Below are 25,441 nucleotides of genomic sequence, written 5' to 3'. Positions count from 1 at the left end.
CAAATGGTGGCCAACACTGATCCGTATCCCTTCTTTTACTTTATTTTTTGAGTTATTCAATCTTGCATTGTCTTGATGTCTTTGTCAATTTGTTTTTAAAAAAGATGGTTCAATTATCTTCTGATTTAATGTAGGCTCAAATCGCTCTTACAGACATATAGGTCATATTGTGTTTAATGATTTAGTATTATGTGTATGTACTATCAAACTTTATAAAGGTCAAACTCAGTATACTGGATTCAAGGGCATTGTAGGTCAGCATAGAAATTTGCATTAAACACTAGTCTGAACAAAATTTCCACTGAGCAGTTGGGCAACAAGAGGGTTATCCTCATTAACAATGGCCCAAAGTTTGGCAAAGATTGAAATGTATGATAAAATGCTGCGTGTATATGATCTGTTCTCACATAAAATATATCAACAACTATTGTTTTATTTATTCTTGATGGTTCATGCTAGCTTCAGTGATGTGTATAAGTAAATTTCGTTCATGTACTGTTATGGGTAAATGCATTTGGAAATGCAACAAGTGCCTCTTGCATAAAGGTAGGTCTTCTCACATAAAATATAAACAACTGTTGGTTTTTATTTCTTGATAATTCATGCTAGCTTAGGTGAAGTGTATAGGTGAATTTCATTTTATATCATTTAACATACTATAATAGGTAAATGCATTTGGATTTTCCTTAATTGTCTCTTGCATAAAGGTACTAAGTGAGACACAAGACAGGTCCTTGGTGATAGGTTGAATCAAGTGCCTGGAATATGATTGGCAATAAATTTACTGTCATTTTGCATCAAGTGTTTTGAATAAGCTGTCTTAGTACAATAAATGTGATATAGGTAATGCATTTACTACTCACCGTCATCAACAACAATTGACTCTGAAATTGGTTTAGTATTTGAATAATAAATTGGCCCTTACTTGCCTAAATACAAAATGTATATATAAACACCAGTTTTGCTCAAAACTTAAAATTCATACTTATGAACTGTAGATTCATTTATTTTCATATAATTTAATTTTAGATGTAACAGGTCTTCTAATTGGCTGACAGTGTTTTGTCTATCAACTCATAGACATCATTTTGTCATGTGATGATAACGTCATCTATGTTTTTTCATGATTTACTCTGTCTTAAAATAAAATTAAGAAATAAATTATAAAGAATGACTGTAATATTTTGTCTGTCTAGTTAAAAATATCATCAACCAGGTGCTCCGCAGGGCGCAGCTTTATACGAGCACAGAGGTCGAACCCTGAACAGTTGGGGCAAGTATAGACACAACATTTAAGCTTGATACAGCTGTGAATTTGGATTGCGATCAAATTCTTGACATGAGTTTCTGACACAAAACAATTGTCAAGATCTTACAAATCTATTATGCAATATTATGCAATTAAAGATTTCTTCTTCAAACTTTTCAAAAAATTGATAACTACTTCCAACCCTCTTTTTTGCAATAAATCCAAAACCAAACATTTCTTTATACATTATTTACAAGTAATCTTAGGGAGGTAAATCTAAACATTGTATGCTAACTGCACTCTTTTTAAATTGTCTTAATTGTCCATTGACTAGAAAAAACTAGTTTACCCCTTTTTTGCCCCTAATTCCTAAACTATTGGGACCATAACCCCCAAAATCAATCCCAACCTTCCTTTAGTGGTATTAAACATTTCTCGTAAAAAATTATAGAGATCCATTAACTAAATACAAACTTAATGCACGACGACGCAGACGACATAATACCATTATACCACGAAAAAACTGTTTTGCAGAGGATAAAAATGAGATGCACACTTAAACCCACTACAAAGGTTATTCAGTGCACAATTTTTTATGTTATTTCTTCATAGACAGAAACAAATATCAATGTCATTCCTTAACATGCTTGTTGTAAAATTGAGTAAAAAGTTGAATTTTAAGTGGATAGTTGTTTTTAGCAAAGTCTGTATACCTTCCTTATTAAAGGCAATTTGTTATTTGTTGAACATTGAAATTCGAGGTTCCACGATACCCACAAAATCCATGAAAATTGGTATCCAACAAATATAAATGAATCCACAGTAACTAATAGTAGTCTTTGCTAATTTATGTTGATCATTTTCATTTTGCTTATTTTCTTCTGTTACATATCCTTACGGCACACTAAGATAACTTTCTCTGTGCATATTGCTAAGTGTTTGTTTATTCCATGTTGTCTAGAGGTAAAGGAGAGGGTTGAGATCTCACAAGACATGTTTGCACTAGTCAGTAAAATCTAGCTTTGGTTAGTCTTGTATGTCTTTTGTGTTTTTTTGCATGGTTCATTTATATGTTTCGGAGAACTTTAAGTGGCATTCAATTCGCTAAAATCGTATACATTATTGTTAAGCACATTAAGGAATTAGATTAAGCCCACTTAAAGGTTCAGGATTTTCTCACTGTGTTAAAAACCCATGTGTGACCTTGCGCTGTTTTCTGCTCTTTGGTTGGGTTTCTGTCACATTCTCAATTTCAATTCTTAATTCTTAATTCTATTATGATGATTTATAAAAACTCTCTAATCCATGCAACTTTTTTCTATTCTTGTCTCAAGTCAGGAACCTCTTCGGTACATTTGTAGTTGTCTTAAATCAAATCAAATACATATGTATGTAACAGTATTTTTTTGGTACGTAACTTTTTCAGGGGAGTCACATGTTTGTGGCAGGTGTGGTACTGCAATGAACACAATCCTCATTTGTGCCTACAAGGAAATAGTAATTAGCTATCACTTTCTTTGAGACAATCTTACCATCATTTTCTGGTTTTGCTATCTCTAAGAAAACTTCAAACAACTTTTCTGGATTCTCTCTACAAAAAAAAAATATATATATATTTATCATCTTTATACATGTAATACATTTTATCATATGAAATTTTGAAGCAGGGATAAAAGTGTTTATCTTTTACTACACATTAATCAATATAGATCCCTGTTTGTATTTACAATAGAAATAGAATTGAAAGCATTGAAAATGATTTGAACACTTTCTTTATTTAATAAATTGACCAGGTAAAGAATGGTTTTTATAGTAATGACCACTAAAAATTTCAATCGACCAGTATTTGCCAGTATTTCCGGGTAATTACCGGTATTTACCACTGGCATGGTCTAGTATTGACCGCTTTTTTGCCAACCTTGATATGTTCACAATGAAAAATCATGTATAAATGTAGATTATCTCCCAATCAAAATGTATGACCACCAATGGCATCATCCTTTCAGTCAATCCCTCCATCTTTCAAAAAATGTCTAGAGAAAACACTAAGATTTATATTCAATTTCTTGACGTAAATGCAGCTGCAATTTCAATATTTGTATGAGGATAATACTTTCTGAGGTAACCAAGACAATCAGTACTTTTAAGGAAATGACAGACTACTGAGAAAGTTGTCATAATGGCACTCATAGCACATTATTATTTCTGTACCCTGTCTGTTCTGGTAATTATAGGTTTCAAAACAAGTGAAAATGAATATTGCTTGATATAAACAACTCACTTTGAAATAATACTGTGAATTCAGAAATTATTGCTAGGTTTTTATTTATATAAAAAATGTGACTGGATGAGTATGAATTGAGTATTGCAATATTAATAAGAATATGTATTTTGAAAATTGCTACCTGTATGACCTGTGTATCATGATTATTCTGAAATGAACTCATCATAACTTATCTTTGATCATTTTTCAAAAATCACAATAATAAATACATGCAATACACGATAATTTCTGAATTTTTATGACATTGCAAATGAAACTAAAATTTAGAATGGAAATGGGGAATGTATCAAAGAGACAACAACCTGACCATAGAAAAAACAACATCGGAAGGTCACCAACAGGTCTTCAATGTAACGAGAAATTCCCTCATCTGGAGGTGTCCTTCAGCTGCCCCTGAACAAATATATACTAGTTCAGTGATAATGAACGCCATACTAATTTCCAAATTGTACACAAGAAACTAAAATAAAAATAATACAAGACTAACAAAGACCAGAAACTACTCTTCACAAGAGACCAAATGAAAAAAAAATAGACAACTATAGGTCACTATATCGCCTTCAACAATGAGCAAAGCCCTATTTGGGGTAATGTACTCAACCTGTATAAAGTTCCAAAGACTTGGGAGAAATATAGTTTGAAAGAGCAAACATTAGTAAGGTGTGCAGAATCAATTTGCACTAATTACTAATTAATCAATTGTGCCACTCTTTAATTTTCTGATGGTATTAATTACACCAATAAATGGATTCAAATTGCGCCACCTGTACATTTTTTAACAATAGCATACATGTATGTAACATGTACTGTGAATAACATTCCAACAACTTAAGATTAAACTCAACACACATCAAACATTGTCAAAGTTGAGAAAAATCACAAAGAAATTAATTGTTCAGTAACAGAATAGATTTTCACATGAAAATTTATCTTATAAAATTGAGAATTGAAATGGGGAATGTGCCAAAGAGACAACAAACCGACCATAGAGCAGACAACAGCAGAAGGTCACCAACAGGTCTTCAATGCAACGAGAAACTCCGTATTTGTTGAAGAAAATAAAGATTGATAGAGGAAAACTTGTAATCGTTGTCAAAGATCACTTTCATCAGGCATTTGTTAAGAAATAAAGAGAAATAAAAGAACGTTAGTGAGAGCACTCACATACCCCACATCCCCACCAGGGCTTCCAAAAAATATTTGAGCCAGCCGGACATTTTGTATCTGATCCAGATTTTAATCTCTTAAGACATGTAAGACTTGGTCACAAACATTGACAAATGTCAATTATGGTAATCAGATGGCCATTCCAATGATTGACATTAGATAAATAAAAAAAAACAATTCTAAACTTTACTTTGATATGAATTTGATTTTCGGATGTTAACTATTAAATTGGTAGTGCATCATTCATAGGGTGCACATCAGCATGTTCATATCTGCCTTAGACTCTTTATTTGTTCATAATGACATTGACAAAAACTTTACTTTTGTTTTTAACTAAACCAGATGTTGACTTGACAATGGTAAAACATGGACCAGAAACGTAAACGTAAAATCCATGTACATTTTACAAAGCACGACTGAGTGAAGAAGCTCTTTCCACGTTATTTCTTCTATAGAAAACTTGAAATGAACGTTAAATACAGGTATCAATAATAGTTTTAGCATTTTTGAAGAAATGTAGGATGCATATTTAAATTTCCCACCTGTGGCTGTGCACATGCGCACACATGTTCTAGTTCATACAACGTAGTTCTGACGAGTTTTCATTTAACAATGTATAAAACCTTTTTAAATTTTTCATCAAAGCATGTTGATAAACTAATTTCTTATAGTTTTAGATTTTTGGACTAAATCAATTAGATAGAAACCGCTAAAATGTAAGAAAATAATTGTGAATAGACCAATAATTTTTACGATTTTTGGTACTGAAAATAGTTACCTGTCACTTGAACAGGTAGATTTCAGCTGTCCAACAACTAATTAGCCTTGATTAAAATTAGAAAGTATTGAATTAGTGGTTGTTTTGATAGTAATTAATCATCATGTCACTTTTATGACCGGAAATGTGTGGATGTAAAAGGCAAAAGGTTGGGTCAAAAAGATCATCAATTATGTTAAAATGACCGAAAAAGCCTTGAAAACTAAAAGTAGATGACCGTTTCATGCTTTGCTCAGACGGACTTTTACCGGACATTATAGAAATGACCGGAATATATGACCGTTTAGGAAGCCTTGGTCCCTACATTGTCACTGGAGAAATAAAATAACTGTAAGATAAAACAAAACTGAATCACAATTGTCTGTTGATATGCATCAAGGTAGTATGTACTTATTATCTACAAAGTTTCATCAAATTCTGTTTTGTGGTTTCAGAGGAGTTGCGATGATAAACTGTTGCAGTAGTACATGTATATTGGAACAAATAAGTTCAAAGGGGCATAACTCCTAGAAAATAAACTGAAACCTAATTCCTATTGATATGCACATCTACGTAGTATGTCCTTATTATCTAAAAGGTTTCATGAAATTCTATTGTGTGGTTTTAGAGGAGTTGCGATGACAAGAAATAGGACTGACAGACTGAGGGACAGACGGGTCAAAAACATTATCCTCTGAAACTTTGTTGCAATAAGTTCAATGGGGCGTAACTGCTAGAAAAAAATTGAATCATAATTTCCTGTCAGTATGCACGTCTACGTCAGAGGAGTTGCGAAGACAAGAAACAGGACTGAAGGACGGACAGACAGACGGATCAAAAACATTATACATACATGTACCCTCCACAACTTCATTGCGTGGGGTATAATGAGTTGGAGATATACCCTAATGTGGTTTGCTAGGCTTTTAACGGATGAATCATGTATGGTTATTTTGATATTTGGAATATCTCAATTCATATGTGTTGTAGTGTTTACAATAAAGAAAATTTGAACTGCACCCATATCAACCATAAAATCAAGATAATTTCACAGAACTCTTGATGATACATTTGTATATATTGGTGGTGTACGTATATGTAATAAAGGAAAATGATGATTTTGATTTGCGTTAAAATGATAAAAATTAACTTTTTAATGATAAAATTGGCACAATAAGATGATTTTTTAATTGGCGAAAACGATACCTGAAGTTTTTCAAATGAAGTGGCACATACAATGTAAGTAGCATTGGCACAAATAAGTTGTGGAGCAAATGAGTTGTTTTTTTAGGAAAAAAGATATCGCTCTATAAGATATAAAATGATATACATGCAGTTGGCACATAAAATGAAACAAAATTGATGATATGAAAGCTGATTTACACAAATTGTGGTACAAGGTATATAAATTTGTATGCAACTGTATTTATTTATCTATATATCCAGCTATCATGATAAGTTGTTTACAAATGTACCTAAGGACATTTTATTATTATTTTTTTCTGTAGACTTAGCTTTGAATTCTTATTACCATGATTACCATGCATTGTCAAGCTAGGTTACTCATAATTGTTTCTCAGACTCGTCAGTAACTCAATGTACGATGCTGTCCCATACTGAACCTACTGACCTTGTTTTGTTTACATTCAAATTCCAATGGCATTAAAATCATGTGATGTAAAATCGTTCTACCCAATCAAATTGCTCTATTGTCAATTAGGCGATTTTTCAGTTTACGACAAATACATTATTTATTTGAGGAATATTGCTTAAAAATAGTTTGCAACATTTTGGGGTTTTAATAATCAACAGGAAACCTAATTTTTTTGCCATCCCTTTCAACATCAATGGAATTATGTATGAATATAAACCTACAGTCATGATGGTCAGAATATCCATCTTTTTATAATGAATCATTTTTTTTTTCTACATATGGACCATAATTTGGTATTCGGCCTTTGGTTTCTTTCGGTATCCTTTTTTATAAGTTCTAAAACTTTAACTTTTATTCTGTGGGTTGTGTTGGTGTTAGAATAGTATTAATGGAACAATTGAGTTTTTCAAGAAAAAATTAATACATTTTGATTCACCGTTTACGTGACAGGAAACCAAACAGGAAATCTTTATTTTCTTTATTTTGCACAATATATTTGGCTCTGCTTGTAAAGCGGTGGCTAAAAGTTTATGTTTGTTACAGATTTCGTTTTCTGAAAATGGAGTCAGTTGGAATGTTGGTGAATTGGTGATTTCGTTTTTCAGAACCTCAATGTAAAATTTACGTCAGACAATAATAATATTATTAGCAGCTTTATCGGCCGGGACAAAAACAAATTCCTTGGCTAGTTCTTTTAGTTTATGTTTGATACGAGAAATAGGTTTATTGTGGTTATTGTTAATAGTAAAATGTTCTTTAAAATGTTGAATACATATTTCAACTATCTTCATTACTGAATTAAAAAAAGAGTCCAAAGATTTTTTGTCAGCTTTTTCCCGTTTTATCCATTTCATACAGTAAGTATGGAGTGAGTCGTGGATGATATTACGACACTCATTCCAATTAATAATTGACGGGGGACGATATTTAGGTCCTTTACTGAGGAATGATTTTAACTCTCGGTCTTGAACGATGTTAAGATCTCCTGTTATAACATGGGAAATGGGTCCATAAATATATGCAGAATTACTGCAATTACATGAAGTAGGTGTATTTTCACTGATATTAACATCTTTACACAATTGACTATAATTAAACACAAATTTCCGGGTAGATTTCTTGTAAATATAACAAATAAGAGGTAGCTCAGTATTGTCAAAATAACCAGGAATTTGTTCTTTAACAGAATGGTCGTTAAATATACCGGCAATATTTACAAAATCAAAGCCTTTATTGACATTATCATACATGTCATACTTAATTTTAATAAAATGTTTTTTATGATCTTCAGGGCGATCAATTTTGGGAAATAATTTAGAATAACAATATGCATAATAATTTGAACAATTTCATAATTATGACTGCTATATGAAATTGTGTTGCAATCCTCCAAAATTTTATTTAACTTATTAACCGGTAACGAACAGAGTTTTGTTAACAGATAATGTCTGCCGTTGTTTTTTGAAATAGAAATTAGGTCCGAAATATTGGTATGATTGGCCCGAAATTTTCTTTGATTGCGATTTGTTCTACGACCGTGAGAACAGTTTTTACGAACAGTTTTAGAAACTATATCCAAAATGTTTTGTGATACTTGTGACCTGTACACCATCTACATGGTTTCCACATTTTAACCTACTTTAGTGGGCTAAAATCAATAAAGTACTGCCTTTCAAGTCATGCATGGTAAAAGTTTACTTCTCCTTTGTCAAGTTTATTGCGTTTCTGATAAGTGTTTGCAGAACATGAATAAAAAATAATAATTAAAAATTGTGACAAAGATGCAAACTTTGTACATTCCAAGTGTAACGGTATATTAACAGGTATTTTTTATTAAATTATATTTATTCACCTAAAATATCCAGTAATATTTACTGCTGAAGTTAAATCAATCCAACGAGCATTGGTACATTGATAAGAGACGTAATTTCGATTGATTTTTCCAAGGACTCTTCACATCGTTATCCGGAAACGAAGTGTGTTCTAACGTCTGTCAAATCTGAAATCGATTTTGTCAAGTCATTGGGCATTTATTTTCACACAGGATCGTATGTAACATTAAGCACATAGGAAAATTAACAGACCACTGGCGCAATCTCTTTGACAACTGTATTTTCCTCTTTTAAACAAGACGAAACAAGTCTACAGATTATGTTTGCTAACATCCCGTTGGAAACAAAAACAATGTTTAGACCTAGTATTTCGTACATCCGGCCGTAATGGCGTGATCACATGTTAGTCACATGTTTCACGTATGACCAGAAATGAAAAGACAAACAATTTTTATTAAAAAAAGGAAATAACTGGACTTCTGTTTCGTGTGAAATGTAACGCATAACGATAACCTAATTTTCTAACTTAATTATTACGAAGAACAGAACTAGAATGTATATCCTCTCTGATTTACCTGTTTGAACATCTCGCGAGAGTTCATATTTGCATATTGTTATAAAGAATTCTATTACAACAAAGCAGATTACATCATCTAAAATTTGCGTTACGAAATCAGACTCCAAAGTAATGCAACTGTTCTTACACCTGCTACAGAAATATTTATAATTTTCGGCATTTTCTTCAGACTTTTCTTATTGGTCGATGTTCTTTATTATTTGAAAGCAAAAGTTACGAATCTGCCAGTGACGATTATCTATAAATCAGTCAGCGTTATGCACCTCGGAAGCGGAAAGTAACGCGAGAAACGACACAAAAATACGGTCGTATAATCTTTGAAATTTGTTAATTTCAATTTTTTTTCTAGGGAAGAGTAGCATACACTTGTTTGTTGATAAAAATAAAGGCTTCTTTAGATGTAGTCACGACTTTTCTTACAGTAATACACATTTTTATCACTTTTCTATAGTTATTGGAAACGAGCCTAATAGAAAATTATGGTCCATATATGAAAAACAAATGTAAATGGTTTTTTATTAACCTATTCTATATTGAATTCCTGCACAAAATTATGGAATATGACATGGAGATGGTTCTTGTATAGTTTTCCTCTCTTTTTGGTTGGGCTTTTTTCGTGTAAAAATCGTGAAAGAGGTAAGGAGCTTGTCATTTTGAAATTCATAAAAATATGATTTGCTTGACCTGTATTACCTGCCACAAGATTGATGATGCTGATTGAAATGTACACAAAGCAATGGAGGCCTGAAGTGGGATTTTGTGAAGTTCTAGAATGTTTTTAGACATTCGAAAGTCGGGATAATTCAAAACGGTCATTAGAAAATTGACATTTTTGAGCAATAATTGAGAACAAAAAAGGAAAACTTACCTTTAAACATGTTTTTTTTTATTCAAAAGAGTAGAAAAAAACATATTCTGCACTAATTTCCTACGCTGGGAGTAGCGTAGTAAAGTCAATGTGTAATTGCCCCTTGTGATAAGATCACAAATACCGAACGAACTAACAAGATGACTGATTTTAGACTACGGTAGGATATGGTAATTATGGGAATGATACACTAATTACTCTGATATTCTATCTAAGTTTTGTCTAGTATGCATGATATAATATAAAAATCTAAATAATGTAGCCACATTACAATGTTGGGTTAAATCCCATTGCAATATCAATACACATTCATCAAAAACAATCATGATAGGTAACATCCTGACTGACACTGATTTACAAATAAATTACTAATGGCAAAAAATAACCTTAATCTTGACCCCATTTTACAGTGTGTAACTGTCTTGTCCACGAAGTGATTAATTGTACATCTCTATGGGTTTGTATTTTGTTCCATAGTTTAGAAACAGGATCAAAATTATCAGAACTCAGACGGGAAGTTGTGGGCAGTCCTCCATAATCTTCTATTCGGGTTTCTCGGACGTCAACTTCTGATTAACGAAAGATCCAAAGATGAAGGTCAAGGCTGCTTGATGTACACAAGAGATTTGGAAAAATGCTGATAGGAATAGAAAAGTAATTCAATAATTGGTTTCTCCCTTTTTTTTCTTTTTTAGTATATTGAATATTGTTGGAAATACAATCTATTTGAAACAGTCAAACTGATCAACATGATATCAGTCACGAAATATTAAAAAGAAACAGTTATTGAAATAATACTCCTGAAATTTATGAGTGAACACAGAACAGGTGAATTTATGTGAAAACTTTATGTGCTATATCTCCGAATGGGACCAATAAATAAAGGGACATATAAACAAGAATATTACTGTTTTTCTAACTCCTCTTATGATTTTAATTTAGCATCAACATAACAATAGAATTTATATGACATGGAAGAGAAATTAGTGTAGATACTTTTTAGCTGCAAATCATAGCTGATAGGTCCTTATGCTGTGTTTTTTTTAGACAATTTGCATCCATAGATGGTGGTCCACTAATTGTTTACTTTTTAAAAATACATCTGATTAATTCATAATAAATCATCTTTGACAATGTTTGAGACATAACTTACAGAATAATTTAATGTACAAAAATGTAGTGAAGATCAAAAGTTACAAATAAATACATAGACCTGGGGCTTTGGAAATTCTAGTTATTGTTGATTACTTCTAGGAGTTTCAAGTCCCTTCAAGTATTTGTTCTTATAGCTGAAGGCCACTCAATATTTTAAAAGACAAATGTTTTAACATGTATTAAATGGACTGTTGTTATGACATAACATTTATAATGCTTTAGTGGTTAGGTATAATAGTTCATTTACAGTTCAAAGATAATTTTCTACTACCAAATAAATATAGAATAGACATTTAAAAAAATAAGATGTGGTATGAGTGCCAACAACACAACTCTCCATTTAAGTCACTTTATATAAAAACTTTTCTAACTGTTAACAATATTACAAGTCATCCAAGTACAGCCTTCAACACAGAGCCTTGGCTCACACCTAAAAGTAAGCTATAAAGGGCCCTAAAATAAGATGTTAAAACCATTAAAACAAGAAAACCAATGGTCTAATCTATACAAAAAATGATAAAGACCTTTATATTTACATACATTTTTGTAGCTATGGACCACACAAACAAATGACAACAAGCTCCTTATATATAATGACTACTTATCATACTCAATATATTTAGAATATTTATTACCACACTGTCCACACATTTGAATGCCGACTTCATAAAGGCAGATTTTAACGAACGTAATCAATGCATCACTGGTATAAAATTGTTGTGTCAGGGATTTCGATACCATAAATTACTTAAAACTTTTACTAAATTCTTTCATAGATACAAAGATTTGATTAGTAAATTTGGCTATACCTGTAGAAAGCTTATTAAAAATGGTATTTCTCATCCTAAATTTTATGGTAATATTGTACTTAAAGAGAGGAAATCACTATGTGATCCTTGTAAACTCATCGAACCTTTAAACAAACTTATAAGTAAGGGTTATCGTACCAATATTGTAATTAGATCTCTGAATATAGTTCACATTGGCACTAATATTGATTTTGTCATTAGCAAATTAAAACATAACTAAATTTCATTATCTTTTGAGGCGAGATGTATAGGGGACACAACCACGTTAACTTTTATTTCTATAGAAGTCGCTCTTCACTATACTACTACCTGTCGATACATTTATTTTTGGCATTGCACAAGTCATGTCTTCTTTGACTATTAATGACGTTAAAATACTAAATCCCTGTGATGTGTTTTAGTCGTTTTTAGTCTCTGATGCATGATTTTTTACTATTAATTGGTTTTGGCTTTTAACTAGCTGTCAGCTGTAACTGCGAGTACTCTCAAATCGTATTTTCTTGTTAATTCGACCTGTTGATACTGTTTATAATGCTTTTTTGTCATTTTTTATTTATATGGATCTTGTCTGTATACCGGCCAGCTTAGATTATTTGTAATATCTTCAATTTTCACTTATTCTTACAACATTTGTATAAACTTCAAGATTATAAAAAAACGTTTTTTTTCTAAAGTGAACATTGATTGGTTAAATATTTCTCAGTGTGTTTGAATTTGTTTGTTAGCCTTTTGGTCATGAATGTTTGTCTCTAATATTTAATTAACTGTGCATTTGTATTCAGATATGGCAGATCAAATTTATTCGTTCATTGTGTAATCATACGTTTTTTGATTGAGTTAAGTCTGCCAATTGATATTTTATCGTATGTTTGTCTATGTTGTGATGTTATGCTATTGTTTCAGAAAAAGGGAGAAGGTTTGGGCCCATTTAAACGTTTAATCCCGCTGCAAATGTTTGCACCTGTCCTAAGTCAGGAATCTGATGTACAGTAGTTGTCGTTTGTTTATGTAATATATACGTGTTTCTCGTTTCTCGTTTTGTTTATATAGATTAGACCGTTGGTTTCCTGTTTGAATGGTTTTACACTAGTAATTTTGGGGCCCTTTATAGCTTGTTGTTCGGTGTGAGCCAAGGCTCCGTGTTGAAGGCCGTACTTTAACCTATAATGGTTTAATTTTTAAATTGTTATTTGGATGGAGAGTTGTCTCATTGCCAGTCATTGGCACTCACACCACATCTTCCTATATCTATTCAAAATCACCATGCCATTGTGAAATCATAATTCAAAAGAAGATTTAAGGGATGAGTGCACGTGAGAGGCCCAGACTGCCCTTATGCAGTAATATTTAATCAGTAAATGCACAGACTTTTCACAATTAAGTCCCACTCCTAATATAACTTTGTCTTGGTTAAGCCCTCTTATTTTGTTAAATCCTGGATATTTAGAACAAATTGATCCTTGTTTGTAAAGAAATTCCACTGATTAAACTCAAGTGTTCATTGATTAATTTTGAAAAGTCTAGTAATTTAAGAAATTCATAAAGTTAATTTTACATTGATACTAAATCTGACAAGCTTTACTTTGAAAAGTGTATTCATGTATGCCTATTATATAAATGTATATTAAAAGTCAATAAAAGTGAGTCTTTTAAGAAATTTGTAAAGAACTAAATTGTCAAAAGTTTATAAATATGTGAATAAATTTATTAGAATAATGTATCAATTAAAGTTCTGCTTCTCTAAATAAGGCAAATCATTTAAATATGAAATACAACAACTTTTTTACACTTATTTTTGTAAAAGTACATTTTTTCAAACTGATTTTCATTATGGCTAATAATAAATACTACATGCAAATAATAATCCTAAGTCTCACTGAAACAAGAATAGCTACAGGCTCTTAGTACAATATGTAATAATGGGAATGAGGAGTTATCTCTAATTGAAATTGCATTAACATTTTATTCCAAAATGTGTCAGCTCCATTTATTATATATGAAAATTTTTGAGTTATCTCCCTTTGTTGATTTTTTTATGAGTTTTTTTTTTATCAATTATAGAAAGTTATTTGTATTAGTGAATGAAACTGAAATGAAGTCCTTTAAAGACTTTTAAACCACCAGTATATATTGTATGTAAATAAAAAAAAAATATGTTAGTAATGAATAATTTTTTATTCTAAATACATGGTTTACAAACTGGCAACTTTGCTTTGTCATTGGAGTGTACAAGTAATTCAGCTATAGACAAAAAAACAATTTCAGCCGTATTATAGAAGTAAGAAGATGTGATAGGATTGCAAATGAGACAAATCTCCACCATAGACCAAATGGAATAGAACTTAACTATAGTCATGATAGTTCACCATACACGCTTCAAAATTAGCAAAAACAGGGACTTTCTATACTTACTAACTACTTAGTATCGTCAAAATCCACGATCGCATTGTATTGTCAGCTTTAGGCACTGAAATGACAGTGTAAAAATATTTCAAATTAGAAAACAATACAGCTGATTTATGTACAAAACAATGAACAATAACAAATATGTTGTACAGCAACAAACAACAAACACTGGTTTACAGGCTTCCTACTCGGGACAGACACATACAGAATGTCGCGGGGTTAAACATGTTTGAAGGCACCAACTATCTACTAACCTGGCATAGTGATATAAATGCATAACACAAGAACAAAAATCAAATATGAGAAACAGCAACAAAATATCAACCACTCAGTTACAGGCTCCTTACTTTGACTGTTATGAAGTTGATATGTTTTCATATAAAATTTGTGACGCTTCTTTTTTTCAGACAAGAATGACATGCCTTAGTTTTGGAAGTCCATTGATGTCAAATCTTGCACTTCTTCTCAGTGTGGCAACAGCTAGAACATCATTAAGACAGTTCCATCCATACAAAATGTATGTCTGTGTACAATGTGTCAGACAATACAGTGACAAAGAAAAGACAAAAACAAATATTGTTAGTGAAAGTGAGGCTGAAACATTCTCTTGGGAAGCTTTAGTGGATTATTCTAAACTTACAGCTCAGGATGTCAAAATTCATAGAAAACATGTAGAAGCTGTAAGGGTTAGTATATACATGTGTATATTGTTTACAATGTATTTTATTTACTGCTGGTTAATTTTTTCGAGCCTTGATTGAGACTAAAAAGCAAGACTAAGCAATCCTACAATCCGTCGGTGTCAGCGGTTTGCACAAATATTCACTCTGTGGTTAAAGTTTTTGAAATTTTAATATCTATCTTAAACTATACTGGATTTCTACCAAGCTTGTACAGAAGCTTGTTTGTGATCATAAGATCAGACAAGGCTGGTCAATATTTCAGTTTTACTTGTTAAGCAATCAAAGCAACATCAGTTTGTGCAGTACTGTAAATTTAGAAATTTTTGCGTGCATTAATGATTGCGATTTTGTCATTTAAGACTAGAATGAGATTTGAATTTTGATGATATTGAGAAAAATCCTGATTAAGGTGGTACCAAACACTACAGGGAGACAACTCTGTAAAATCAGCTTAACATTTTAATCACGTTGAATTGTAAAGGAGATATTAAGCTTCTCAATGTTCAAAATTAGTGTTGTCAAACTGCTCTGTATCTTACCAATTTTTTCAGAGAAAGTGATAGGTTCATTAGTTTTTAAATTTTTATATTTTTTTCAAAGGGTCAAAGTAAATATTTTGTCAAACTTTTATGAAAATTATATGAGCCAAATGAATTTTAGTCAAGGTGTTGGATACCGCCTTAATTCATTTAAAAAAAAATTGAAATGCAAGTTTAAATTATTGCATTTATAACCCTGTTGCATTTTTTGCAATAGTAAAAACATTGCAATAATTTCTGAATTTACAGTATGTAAGCCTATCATCCAAGCATATGTATATGAAGGAGGAAGCCAGGATGCTTGAAAGAGTTACATTTATATTTCAACTGAGAAGTGCTCACTGTATAGCTTACAAATTGTGTATTACACTTTGTGTAGTTACATTCTACTTGATACAATATTTATCATTCATTGTCATTATAACATATATATTAAAAATGTCAATTCATATTTTGTATTTTTTCATTTATGTGGTTTTTGAGTTTTTTATATTTTACATTTTTTTTCAGTTGTTAGAAATTCACATTATCAAGTACTGTATTTGTATAAAGTAAAGTAGCTATCTATTTAAAGAAAGTAAAAGTCTGAAACGCTTCCTGATTTTTTAGTTGTGATATATGCACTTTTATTTTACATAAGTTAGAAGTCAGGAAGCAGTCATCTTCAGTTTCCTGTAGATCAAATAACATTAAGATTAACAAATTGAGAGACTCTCAAGAGCCTGAATGCAATCAGTTATGTTTGCTTGTGTGTACTTTTACTCTCATTTAGTAGCACTTTTGAAAATCTTTAATGGATGATAATTTTAACCCTGTTAATATCAATTTTAGAAATAATTACAGTAGCATACATAGTACAGTTATAAAAAATAAAAGTCTGAAGATTCCCACAATTAGACTAACATGTAGATCCTATTTTGCCTATTATTTTCTCTATCTACTATAGAGTTTTGACAGAAATGCCATAAATTTGGTAAAAATTCTTCTTTCAAGGGCATACAATTTTCTTCAAAATTTGCTGGCATCTAATTTTTGCAGCTTTAGAAAAGAACAAGGTCACTAAATCAGGGGCGGATCCAGCCATTTTAAAGGGGGGGGGGGTGTCCCAACTCAGGACAAAGGGGGGATTCCAGCTATATGTCTCCATTCAAATGCATTGATCTGCCTAAAAAAGGGGGGTTAAATCAAGCTAAACTAAAGAAATAAAATAAAATGACAGATTTCTTAGTTCACAGTTCTATGGCTGATACTAGTATTATAAAATTAACACAAGACATTTGTGAGGAGGGGGAGGACATTTGGGTCTTTATTTTTGCAGGAATTAAGAATTTACTCTTATCAGTTTTAAAGAATTAAGATTATTTTGCAGAATTTAGGAAAGAATGTTTTGATAAGTTTGGAAAGTCAGGCTGACATCCCCTCCTATAGGCCTTTATCTGTGATTTCTGAAAAATATGTTATTAAATAGGGTGATACAATCAATTTAATTATACAGTTTCCTTTCAGAATAAACAAATGTCATACACAGATCCAGGAACAGGCTATATGGTTATGACAAGATTATCACATGTGACCAGAGGAGATTGTTGTGGAAATGCTTGTAGACATGTATGTTATATTTGTACACCTACTTTGTAGCGGGTTATTTTCAAGGGTGTAAAATTTCATGATTTTCATTAAATAAGGTATACAAAATATTTTGGTGGTTTTTATTTTGGCGGAATCAAGACTCAATACCTTTGCATGTACACTTATATTTGGCGATTTTGTTCTATCCACGGAATTAAGCGAAAGTTTACACCCGCGAAAAATAACACGCTATATGGTATGGTTGAAAAATCTCAGCACCCTTATTTGATCAACTCTTTCTTAAACACATCTATGTTAAGACCAGAATATTTATCTGAAAGAGAGGACAATATATTTTCTTACTGCAGCTTTACTAACACTTGTTTCCACAGTTCCTCAACTTTGTAAATTAAAAAATTATTGTGATGTCTATTTATTAATGGGACTGGGTTAGTATTGCTTGCACATATTGATATTTGATACATATCTGTTCTCAAATTTTCCTAAAATATCAGTTAATAAAAATAACACTTTAGTTCTTTTCTCATGTAATTTTCATTAGGGATGTTTTAAACCAAATATGTGAAATGCAATGATCACAAATACTCCAACTCATAGGGAGCTATGTGACCAACCAAGACCTTAACAGAATAGCAAAATTCATATACATTTGAATGTCATCAGCTCAGTAATGGGGGAGCAGGACCTTTTTCGCGACGTCGGGATTGGGTGTTTTTAAGCTCAAGATTTCGGGATTGATCCTTACAGGATCTGGGGAATTCTTTTTTCGACTTTCAGGATGTCAGGACTTCAATATATTTAAATTCAGGACCCCTCTGACGACACCCCCAGTAGTGATTGGGTACTGATATATGATTTGTAACATAACTTTCTTAAATTCTCTGTTAATAAATTAAGAAATTATTTTGAACATTTGACCTAATTGCCCTTTACAAGTTCTTTTGAATTCATATTAGTATGGGATTAGTTTTTGAACCCGTTAATAACGTTCTAATTGATTAATGGGCATTTTGTGATTAAACAAATAATCTGTGGAAACTTATAAAATGCCTGTACAAAGTCAGGAATATGACAGTTGTTGTCTATTCATTTGATGTGTATTATTATTTGATTTTGACATTTGATTAGGGACTTTCCATTTTGAATTTTCCTTGGGAGTTCAGTATTTTTGTGATTTTACTTTTTTTTTTAATACATTTATAGCTTATTTCATATATATGACAATGTATGATATGTGGCACAAGACTGTAATATTATGAAATATAAAAAATGTACTGATACATTGATATCTGTTTGTTGATATAAAAAAGATTTGTAAAAAGATGAAAAGTTATAAGTTTGTTAAAGTTCTTTTAAACTTTATTTTTCAGTGTCCCTATGGACAGAAAAATGTACCTGACGAGATGAAAAGAAAATTCAACTCAGCATTTTATTCTTGACGAATGTGAAATGTGTAGTACTTGACCAGTTGGAAGCTTTTTTACATAACTTTAAGAGTGTTTTCATTTCATTTCATTTTGTTACTTAAAAATTACTGTTTTAGTGAAATGATAAAAATAATGTTTATGAAACGGGTATTACATGTATATCTGTACGTTTTATTGTTTTGAGCTTTGATATAAACTGTTAAGTATTTGTCTTGTCTTCAATGAATTTTGCAATTATCTCCCCTACAAATAGCTAGTGGGAGACAAAAATCATACTGTTATTTGTCTGACATAAAATTGAGAATGGAAATGGGGAATGTGTCAAAGAGACAACAAGCTGACCATAGAACAGACAACAGCAGAAGGTCACCAATAGGTCTTCAATGTAACGAGAAACTCCCACACCCGGAGGTGTCTTCGGCTGACCCCTGAACAAATATCTTTACTAGTTCAGTGATAATGGATGTCATACTAAACTCTGAATTATAAGAGTTATATATAGTTGTCAATATATAATATTTAGTATACATGAAAGAAAAATATACTCATAAAAGAAAAATGTTGGAAATAAATCAACATGTTATCAATTGAACAATTACATTAACCAAAGACATATACAGTCTTTGACAATACAATATGTCAATTCAAGTTTATAATAAAGCTGTAAAAAAACAAACTAAAAAAAAAAATCTGCCATCAACATGAGTCTCCAAATATATTACACAGGACACCTAGTCTGCGGAAAAGTTTTTCTTATATCCACATCAAAGTAAATCAATATAGCAACCAGTCAAATCAATCAATATATTTTATCTCCCCAGAATATGATTCATTATTCAGTGACAGATTTCATTGCTGAAGTAATGAATTTTCTAATTGCACATGTTTAGGAAAATATCACATTACAGAAAGATTACAACACCCAACTAAAAAGATATGCTCCAAAGAATTGACAGTACACTCTCAAAAACAGGGTAATTACAGGTGCTAGGGGTAATTTTAAACTTGCAATCAGATGTGGGCATTTGATCTAAGTTGAAGGCCTAATTAACTGTAGGATCATATGAGATGCAGCAATAAAAGCACTTTTTCTCTGCTTTTCATAAGACTATTTCTATATTACCTACTTTTAACTTCAGGGTATATATTTTTAGCCAAGTCACCTCCTCTGTGGTAGGACATTCTTATATAATCAAGTAAGAGACTAGAGAAAGTAAAATAAAAATTACAACCATTTTAAACTCTGTAAATAATTAACTATTTTTCAATAACTTTGTTGTGTATAGAAAACACAAAACAGTCAAGCTTTTTTAATCCCAAATAACACTGATAAGCTTGCTTTTACTTCTTTAAATTGCTTGTAGTTGATCAAGTATTAGTTGTTGGATTTTGAAACATGAATTTATACTCCATTATTGCTTAATGTCAAGTAATTGCAAGAAGAATTGGTATTGAAAATTGCTTCAATGATATGGCACAATAAATGTGAACAGATGTTTAGTATTTATTTGCTGCAGTGCAGCCAAGGTTAATTGATTGGTGTGATACCAACTTCTGAATCAAGGTTGTTGGCTCTCTGAACTTTTTCAAAGTCCTGCTGTTGATTACTGATTATATTAGTTTCAGTCCTTTATTTGTATTGATTTTTGGTGTTTGAGCGTCACTTTTAAGCACCGCATTTAACTATTTCGTGGCAGCAAGTTTTTATTGGTGGAGAAAGCCGGAGTGACCGAAGAAAACCACATTTGATAGGAAAACTGACAATCCTAGTCTATTAAGATTGGAGTCGTGTGCGCCTGCTCAAGCGGGGTTCGAACTCACAACCTCTGTGTTGACTGTCTAGTGATTACAGTAGTAACTACTTAGACCACTAAGTCACCTAGGCCCTGTCCTTTATTAGAAGTTTGGTGTGTTTCAGTAGCAGTTCACCCACTTCTACAGTTATGTGTTAGTTAGTTTAAATTTTATTGGAAGAGTGGAAAAATGTAAGACAAACAATAGATCATTAACTGACAAATTCTATTCAGAACACAATTCTTTATGCATTTTTAAATGCCAAAAGGCAAAATAGTTGCAAATCAATAGTTACAGAGTCCATTAAAAACTAATCCACCACAAAAATAAGACAACTTGAATTTTCCCATTTTGTTTTCCTTGTTTAAGAAGCAACATTCCAGCAGCACTTATCCATCTACATAGGAAAGATATATCTCCAAGTTACAGGTATCACTTGCAAATAACATTATTTTCATGCTGTTTTGTTTCTTCTTGTTAGACTATGGGCTGGCTCATTGATGTTTAATGTATCCTTTTTGCACCCTCATATGCATGCCAACTGTATCCTTTTGGCACCCTCGTATGCATGCCAAATGTATCCTATTGGCACACTGGTGATGATGCCAAATGTATCCCATTTATCATGTTTATTCATAATTCTGACAAAGTCTACCACTGGCCAATGTTTTTTTCATTAAAAATTCAGATTTTTTTGTTTCCTCTCTTCTGTTCTTTATCAATGAAGAGTTATATCTAATCATGTGATTTTCCTTTTTTTTATAAGCCACACATAATTTAGCCTAAAAACAACTTTTTATTTAAGTAAATGTCATTTTTCATTTTGGATGCATCCAGTATTTGTCCAGGAATTCCAGCTGAGGAAATCTGTATGAATCCTACAGGAAAAAGAAAATATAAAATAATGTAAGCAATAGATGACAGCAGATAAACTAGTGTAGTTAAACAGATAACATTATATATATTGAAAGCAAAAAAAAAAATCAAAAAAAAATAACTTCAGTTTTACAAAGGTTATTTCATTAGAAATGGCTCTATGGTGACATTTATTTGTCAATTTCTGAGTTATTTGGTCACTCATTTAGAGATGTCTCATTGGCAATCATACCGCATCTTTGTTATATATGTACTGTAAAGTGGATTTTTTTTATACAGGAGTTATTTCCCTTATTTTGAGATCTTGTAAAATATACAAAATATACCACTCACTAATAGTTTGACAAAACATTGAGATGAAGAGAGTGCTCATTGTTTTATTTAGGAACTTACCTCCATGTGCAAAGTTTACACATGGAACTTGTAAATATTACCATGTTAACAGTTTAAAGCAAATGTTAATAAAATCTATTAGACATTGTTGCCAATAAAAACAGTACCTAATTAATATTTATCAATCAGATATGTTGGTCCTACAATAAATGTTTCATACTTTCTCTGTTGTTGTTATTTACCTGTTGTAAAGCCCCATATTCCATTAAAATGGCAATAAGTCTGGTAACATCTAGAGCCTCACAATGAACCTGAAAAATATCAAATACTTACTTTCAGTTTCCTAATCATGTTTTTTTGAAAAGTGATGTGGAAGCCAGTGTTATCATTAATGCAACATTTTGAAATAGTACCCATGCATTATTATTATTTACTAATGAAATAACAATACCACTACTATATACCAGCAGGCTGTATAAAGCCATTGAATTAAAAGATCACAATAGAGGTCAAATTTTGTTTGTTTTTAGCAACGATCAAGTTTAATAAATTATTTAAGAAATAATTCATGGGGGCTTGAATATATCGTGATTTTACCACAGGTTGGCCCTTTATGACAAATATTTTACCCTGAGCGATAGCGAGGGGTAAAATATCGGCATAAATGGACAATCTGTGGTAAAATCTAGATATTTTCAAGCCCCCATGTATTATTTCAATTCTAATAGGACAAATACGGCAATTGTTTTGGATTGAACCACTCTAGGTGGAGGCAAATATTTGCCGTTCCATTAATAAACGCACTTTTAGATTGACGTAAAAGAACGGGGGAAACAGGATTAGTGACATGCTCAAACTAATTGCATTAACGTATTTAGATAGATTTGGATGAATTTTAATTTTTAATGATAATTTACTTGTATGTCTTCTATGTATAAAAAAAAATAGGCTTATACCATAGTTTACCATCAGTTGTTTATGTTTCCTTGTTGTGATGAATTTTGGTATCAGAAGCGTGTATTTTCCCATAAAATGCTTCAATTATTATGTCATCATTCTATGACGTCAGGTACTTCATTCAGAAAAATCATATGACGAGGGAGAAAGATCGGAACAGCCAATACAAATATCCATATTTTACCACAGGTGTGTACTCAAAGCGTTTGAAGGACATCATATTGGAATAAAATTCATACATTCAATATATGAGAAGATAAATTCATGAAGCCATACATCTGATAAGAGTAAAAGAAGAGAGAAAGATACCAGAGAGACTCACAAGTCAAAAATAAACTGAAAACACCATGCCTGAAAAAAAAAAAGACAACCAAACAATAGTACAAAAAACTCAACATAGCACATTAAAGACTGAGCAAGACAAACCCTATCAAAAACTGGGGGTTATCTCAGGTGAGGTCACTAAAATAATTAAACCCAATTTTACACCCCACAAAAAATTACACTTATTTTTTAATAAAAAGACATCGTACATAGAGTTTTCAATGTCTTAACTTCTCCCTCGCCCTGCTCGTCTGAATTTTAAGTATTTAATCTCTAAATTCAATAGGCTATAAATAAGACAAACACAAATATAGGATTAGTTGCTCGCAGTAACATCTTATTTTCTCTTGCGATACAATATTTTATTTTACTTTTAAATTATTATACAAACTTCTTCAATTGAAACAATATATGAATACATGACATATATAACATTGTTCCTCTTTGGCATCATTGCTTTTTCCTCAGCTTATACCTCCAACGCCTGTATGTACAATAAACATAGCAGCAACTGCATATATACCTATGTGACCAACTTCAATTCAACGTAACTGCGAGCACCTTCGATACTAATACATTTAATGTCAAACTTTATATAGTACCATTAAACCCCACCCGTAAAAACCGCCAAAACTTTCCTCTTGCCTTATGCACCTAACATCAAATTTATAAATAGTACATACTGTTACAAAATCAGTATCTGAACTAGTTATACTAGTTCCCATCTATAAATAATTACTACAAATAGCAAACGGGAAAAGCCCTATTTCAAACAAAAATATCTTCACCCTTACTACAGTATGAGGTCATATACTAATATTTACCATATAAACAGGTAATGTTCCTTTGTAATGCCTCGTCATAAGCCGTCTGCTGATATAGTCACTCACCATGGAGACGGAGGATATCTAAAATAAACAAAAGAATGCTATATTTTCTATTGTAGATGATAGTACTACTATGTAAGTTTTTTTACACATGAATTGAGATAAGGTCACAATGACCAGTAATGCTAGAATAGCTTACTTTGTTGATTCACTTATTTTCAATACTTATCATATAGTTTAGTTGACACTCTTTTCATTTGGACAATGTTATACTGTTGAACACTTTGTTGTCAGAAATAAGATTTGGTTAAGCAGCCTTTAAATATTTGTGCAAGAATTTCTGAGTATAATTGTTGACAGCGAAGACATTACATTATGTCTCATTGCCATGCTTAAAGTTATGCTGAGAAAAAATTACTTCTCTTGTATTTTGAACAAATATTGCTAAATTGTAATGCTTTTGACTTTAAAAATAGTGGGATTTTATAAGCTAACATTGCATTAATCTTACAGAAGTCTTTACTGGGTATGTTCCTTTGTTATGCCAAAAGGGTTTTTGCTCACTTACTTTTAAATATTTTTGTAGAGACTTGGCCCAGAACTGAATTTCAACTCTCATTTCCTCTGACCTGTGTAATGATGGTGAAGATATTGTCACAAGTCTGAAACAAAAAAAAATGTCTAACTATTTTCCTATAGATAGGTTTCTATAGGCACAATTTGATCAAGAGTTACTTCCCTTCTATCTAAGTTCAATAATTTCTTCATAAGTCAGTCAAATTCAACTTGATATACTATACTGTTTGCTTTTCATTTCTTTTAGTCTTACTTCATAAATCACTAGGATCTAGTAAAGGATCTTTAATCAGACAGTACCAAATGTTTCAATTTTAGTAAGTCAAATAGAAATTCAAATATTAAAATAGTTTGAATAAGAGCTTCATAGGACTATTCCAGAATTGAAGAACAAGAAGTAAATTAACATACCTACATGGAATATTAAATTGTTTGTAAATATTCCATAAATTATTTTTCTCTGTCTGAAGCAAGTTGTCACATGTTTCCCAGTCTCTACACATGGAAAATGTGTTAACCTGCAAAATATTTATTACATTTTCATTTATAAACATTTACTGTGAAAGTACTTTTATTCGTGGGGTACCATTTTTCTTGTTTTCGTGGATGATTTTATCCATGAATTTAAGTGTCCAACGAAATAAATAAACCATTGTCCAAATCAAGTCATGGAAAGATCCCCATTGGTAGGTTTGACTACTGATATGATCTAGAGAATATATTGAATAACGCCAAATCTGAGAAAACTTTAATAGCA

The 25,441-nt window shown here is 31.4% G+C and overlaps 3 protein-coding genes across 18 annotated transcripts in view; 1 reads left to right on the top strand and 2 right to left on the bottom strand.

Annotated features, from left to right (window-relative positions):
• The window catches only part of LOC134707596 (DENN domain-containing protein 1B-like), a 51,098-nt gene extending 40,143 nt beyond the window's left edge, over window positions 1-10,955 (bottom strand). For 5 of the 12 annotated variants that reach the window (XM_063567512.1, XM_063567507.1, XM_063567515.1 and 2 more), the window contains exons 1-3: window positions 10,775-10,954; window positions 2,782-2,840; window positions 864-884 (exon numbers count right to left, since the gene is read on the bottom strand). In XM_063567512.1, coding sequence (XP_063423582.1) covers window positions 864-884; window positions 2,782-2,840; window positions 10,775-10,791 — 97 coding nt within the window. In that variant the 5' untranslated portion in view covers window positions 10,792-10,954. Of the gene's footprint in view, window positions 1-863; window positions 885-2,781; window positions 2,841-10,774 lie in introns of all 12 variants that reach the window. The other 7 variants (XM_063567518.1, XM_063567516.1, XM_063567514.1 and 4 more) reach the window with 3 other exon arrangements.
• LOC134707599 (uncharacterized) lies at window positions 10,918-19,207 on the top strand. Of its 2 annotated transcripts, none has more exons than XM_063567524.1 (4): window positions 10,918-11,042; window positions 15,166-15,444; window positions 17,487-17,588; window positions 18,941-19,207. In XM_063567524.1, the coding sequence occupies exons 2-4, from the start codon at window positions 15,172-15,174 to the stop codon at window positions 19,007-19,009; spliced, it is 444 nt and encodes a 147-aa protein (XP_063423594.1). In that variant the 5' UTR covers window positions 10,918-11,042; window positions 15,166-15,171; the 3' UTR covers window positions 19,010-19,207. The 2 variants fall into 2 exon arrangements, with proteins under 2 accessions (XP_063423594.1, XP_063423595.1); XM_063567525.1 differs by having other exon boundaries at window positions 11,028-11,216.
• A 1,689-nt stretch (window positions 19,208-20,896) lies between these two features.
• Window positions 20,897-25,441, bottom strand: part of LOC134707598 (serine--tRNA synthetase-like protein Slimp) — a 34,158-nt gene continuing 29,613 nt past the window's right edge. For 3 of the 4 annotated variants that reach the window (XM_063567520.1, XM_063567523.1, XM_063567521.1), the window contains exons 13-17: window positions 25,096-25,202; window positions 24,677-24,770; window positions 24,106-24,189; window positions 22,243-22,311; window positions 20,897-21,669 (exon numbers count right to left, since the gene is read on the bottom strand). In XM_063567520.1, coding sequence (XP_063423590.1) covers window positions 21,610-21,669; window positions 22,243-22,311; window positions 24,106-24,189; window positions 24,677-24,770; window positions 25,096-25,202 — 414 coding nt within the window. In that variant the 3' untranslated portion in view covers window positions 20,897-21,609. The remainder of the gene's footprint in view (window positions 21,670-22,242; window positions 22,312-24,105; window positions 24,190-24,676; window positions 24,771-25,095; window positions 25,203-25,441) is intronic. The other variant, XM_063567522.1, reaches the window with a different exon arrangement.

The sequence above is a fragment of the Mytilus trossulus genome, chromosome 2 (genome assembly GCF_036588685.1).
Source record: "Mytilus trossulus isolate FHL-02 chromosome 2, PNRI_Mtr1.1.1.hap1, whole genome shotgun sequence".
NCBI lineage: Eukaryota > Metazoa > Mollusca > Bivalvia > Mytilida > Mytilidae > Mytilus > Mytilus trossulus.
This window is presented reverse-complemented; position numbering and strand designations above follow the sequence as displayed.

Coding starts and splice junctions, on each gene's coding strand:
- LOC134707599 (XM_063567524.1), top strand. CDS start 15,172: ATGACATGCCTTAGTTTTGGAAGTCCATTGATGTCAAATCTTGCACTT. Junction 15,445..17,486: donor AACATGTAGAAGCTGTAAGG/GTTAGTATATAC, acceptor GTTTCCTTTCAG/AATAAACAAATGTCATACAC. Junction 17,589..18,940: donor GTGGAAATGCTTGTAGACAT/GTATGTTATATT, acceptor TTTATTTTTCAG/TGTCCCTATGGACAGAAAAA.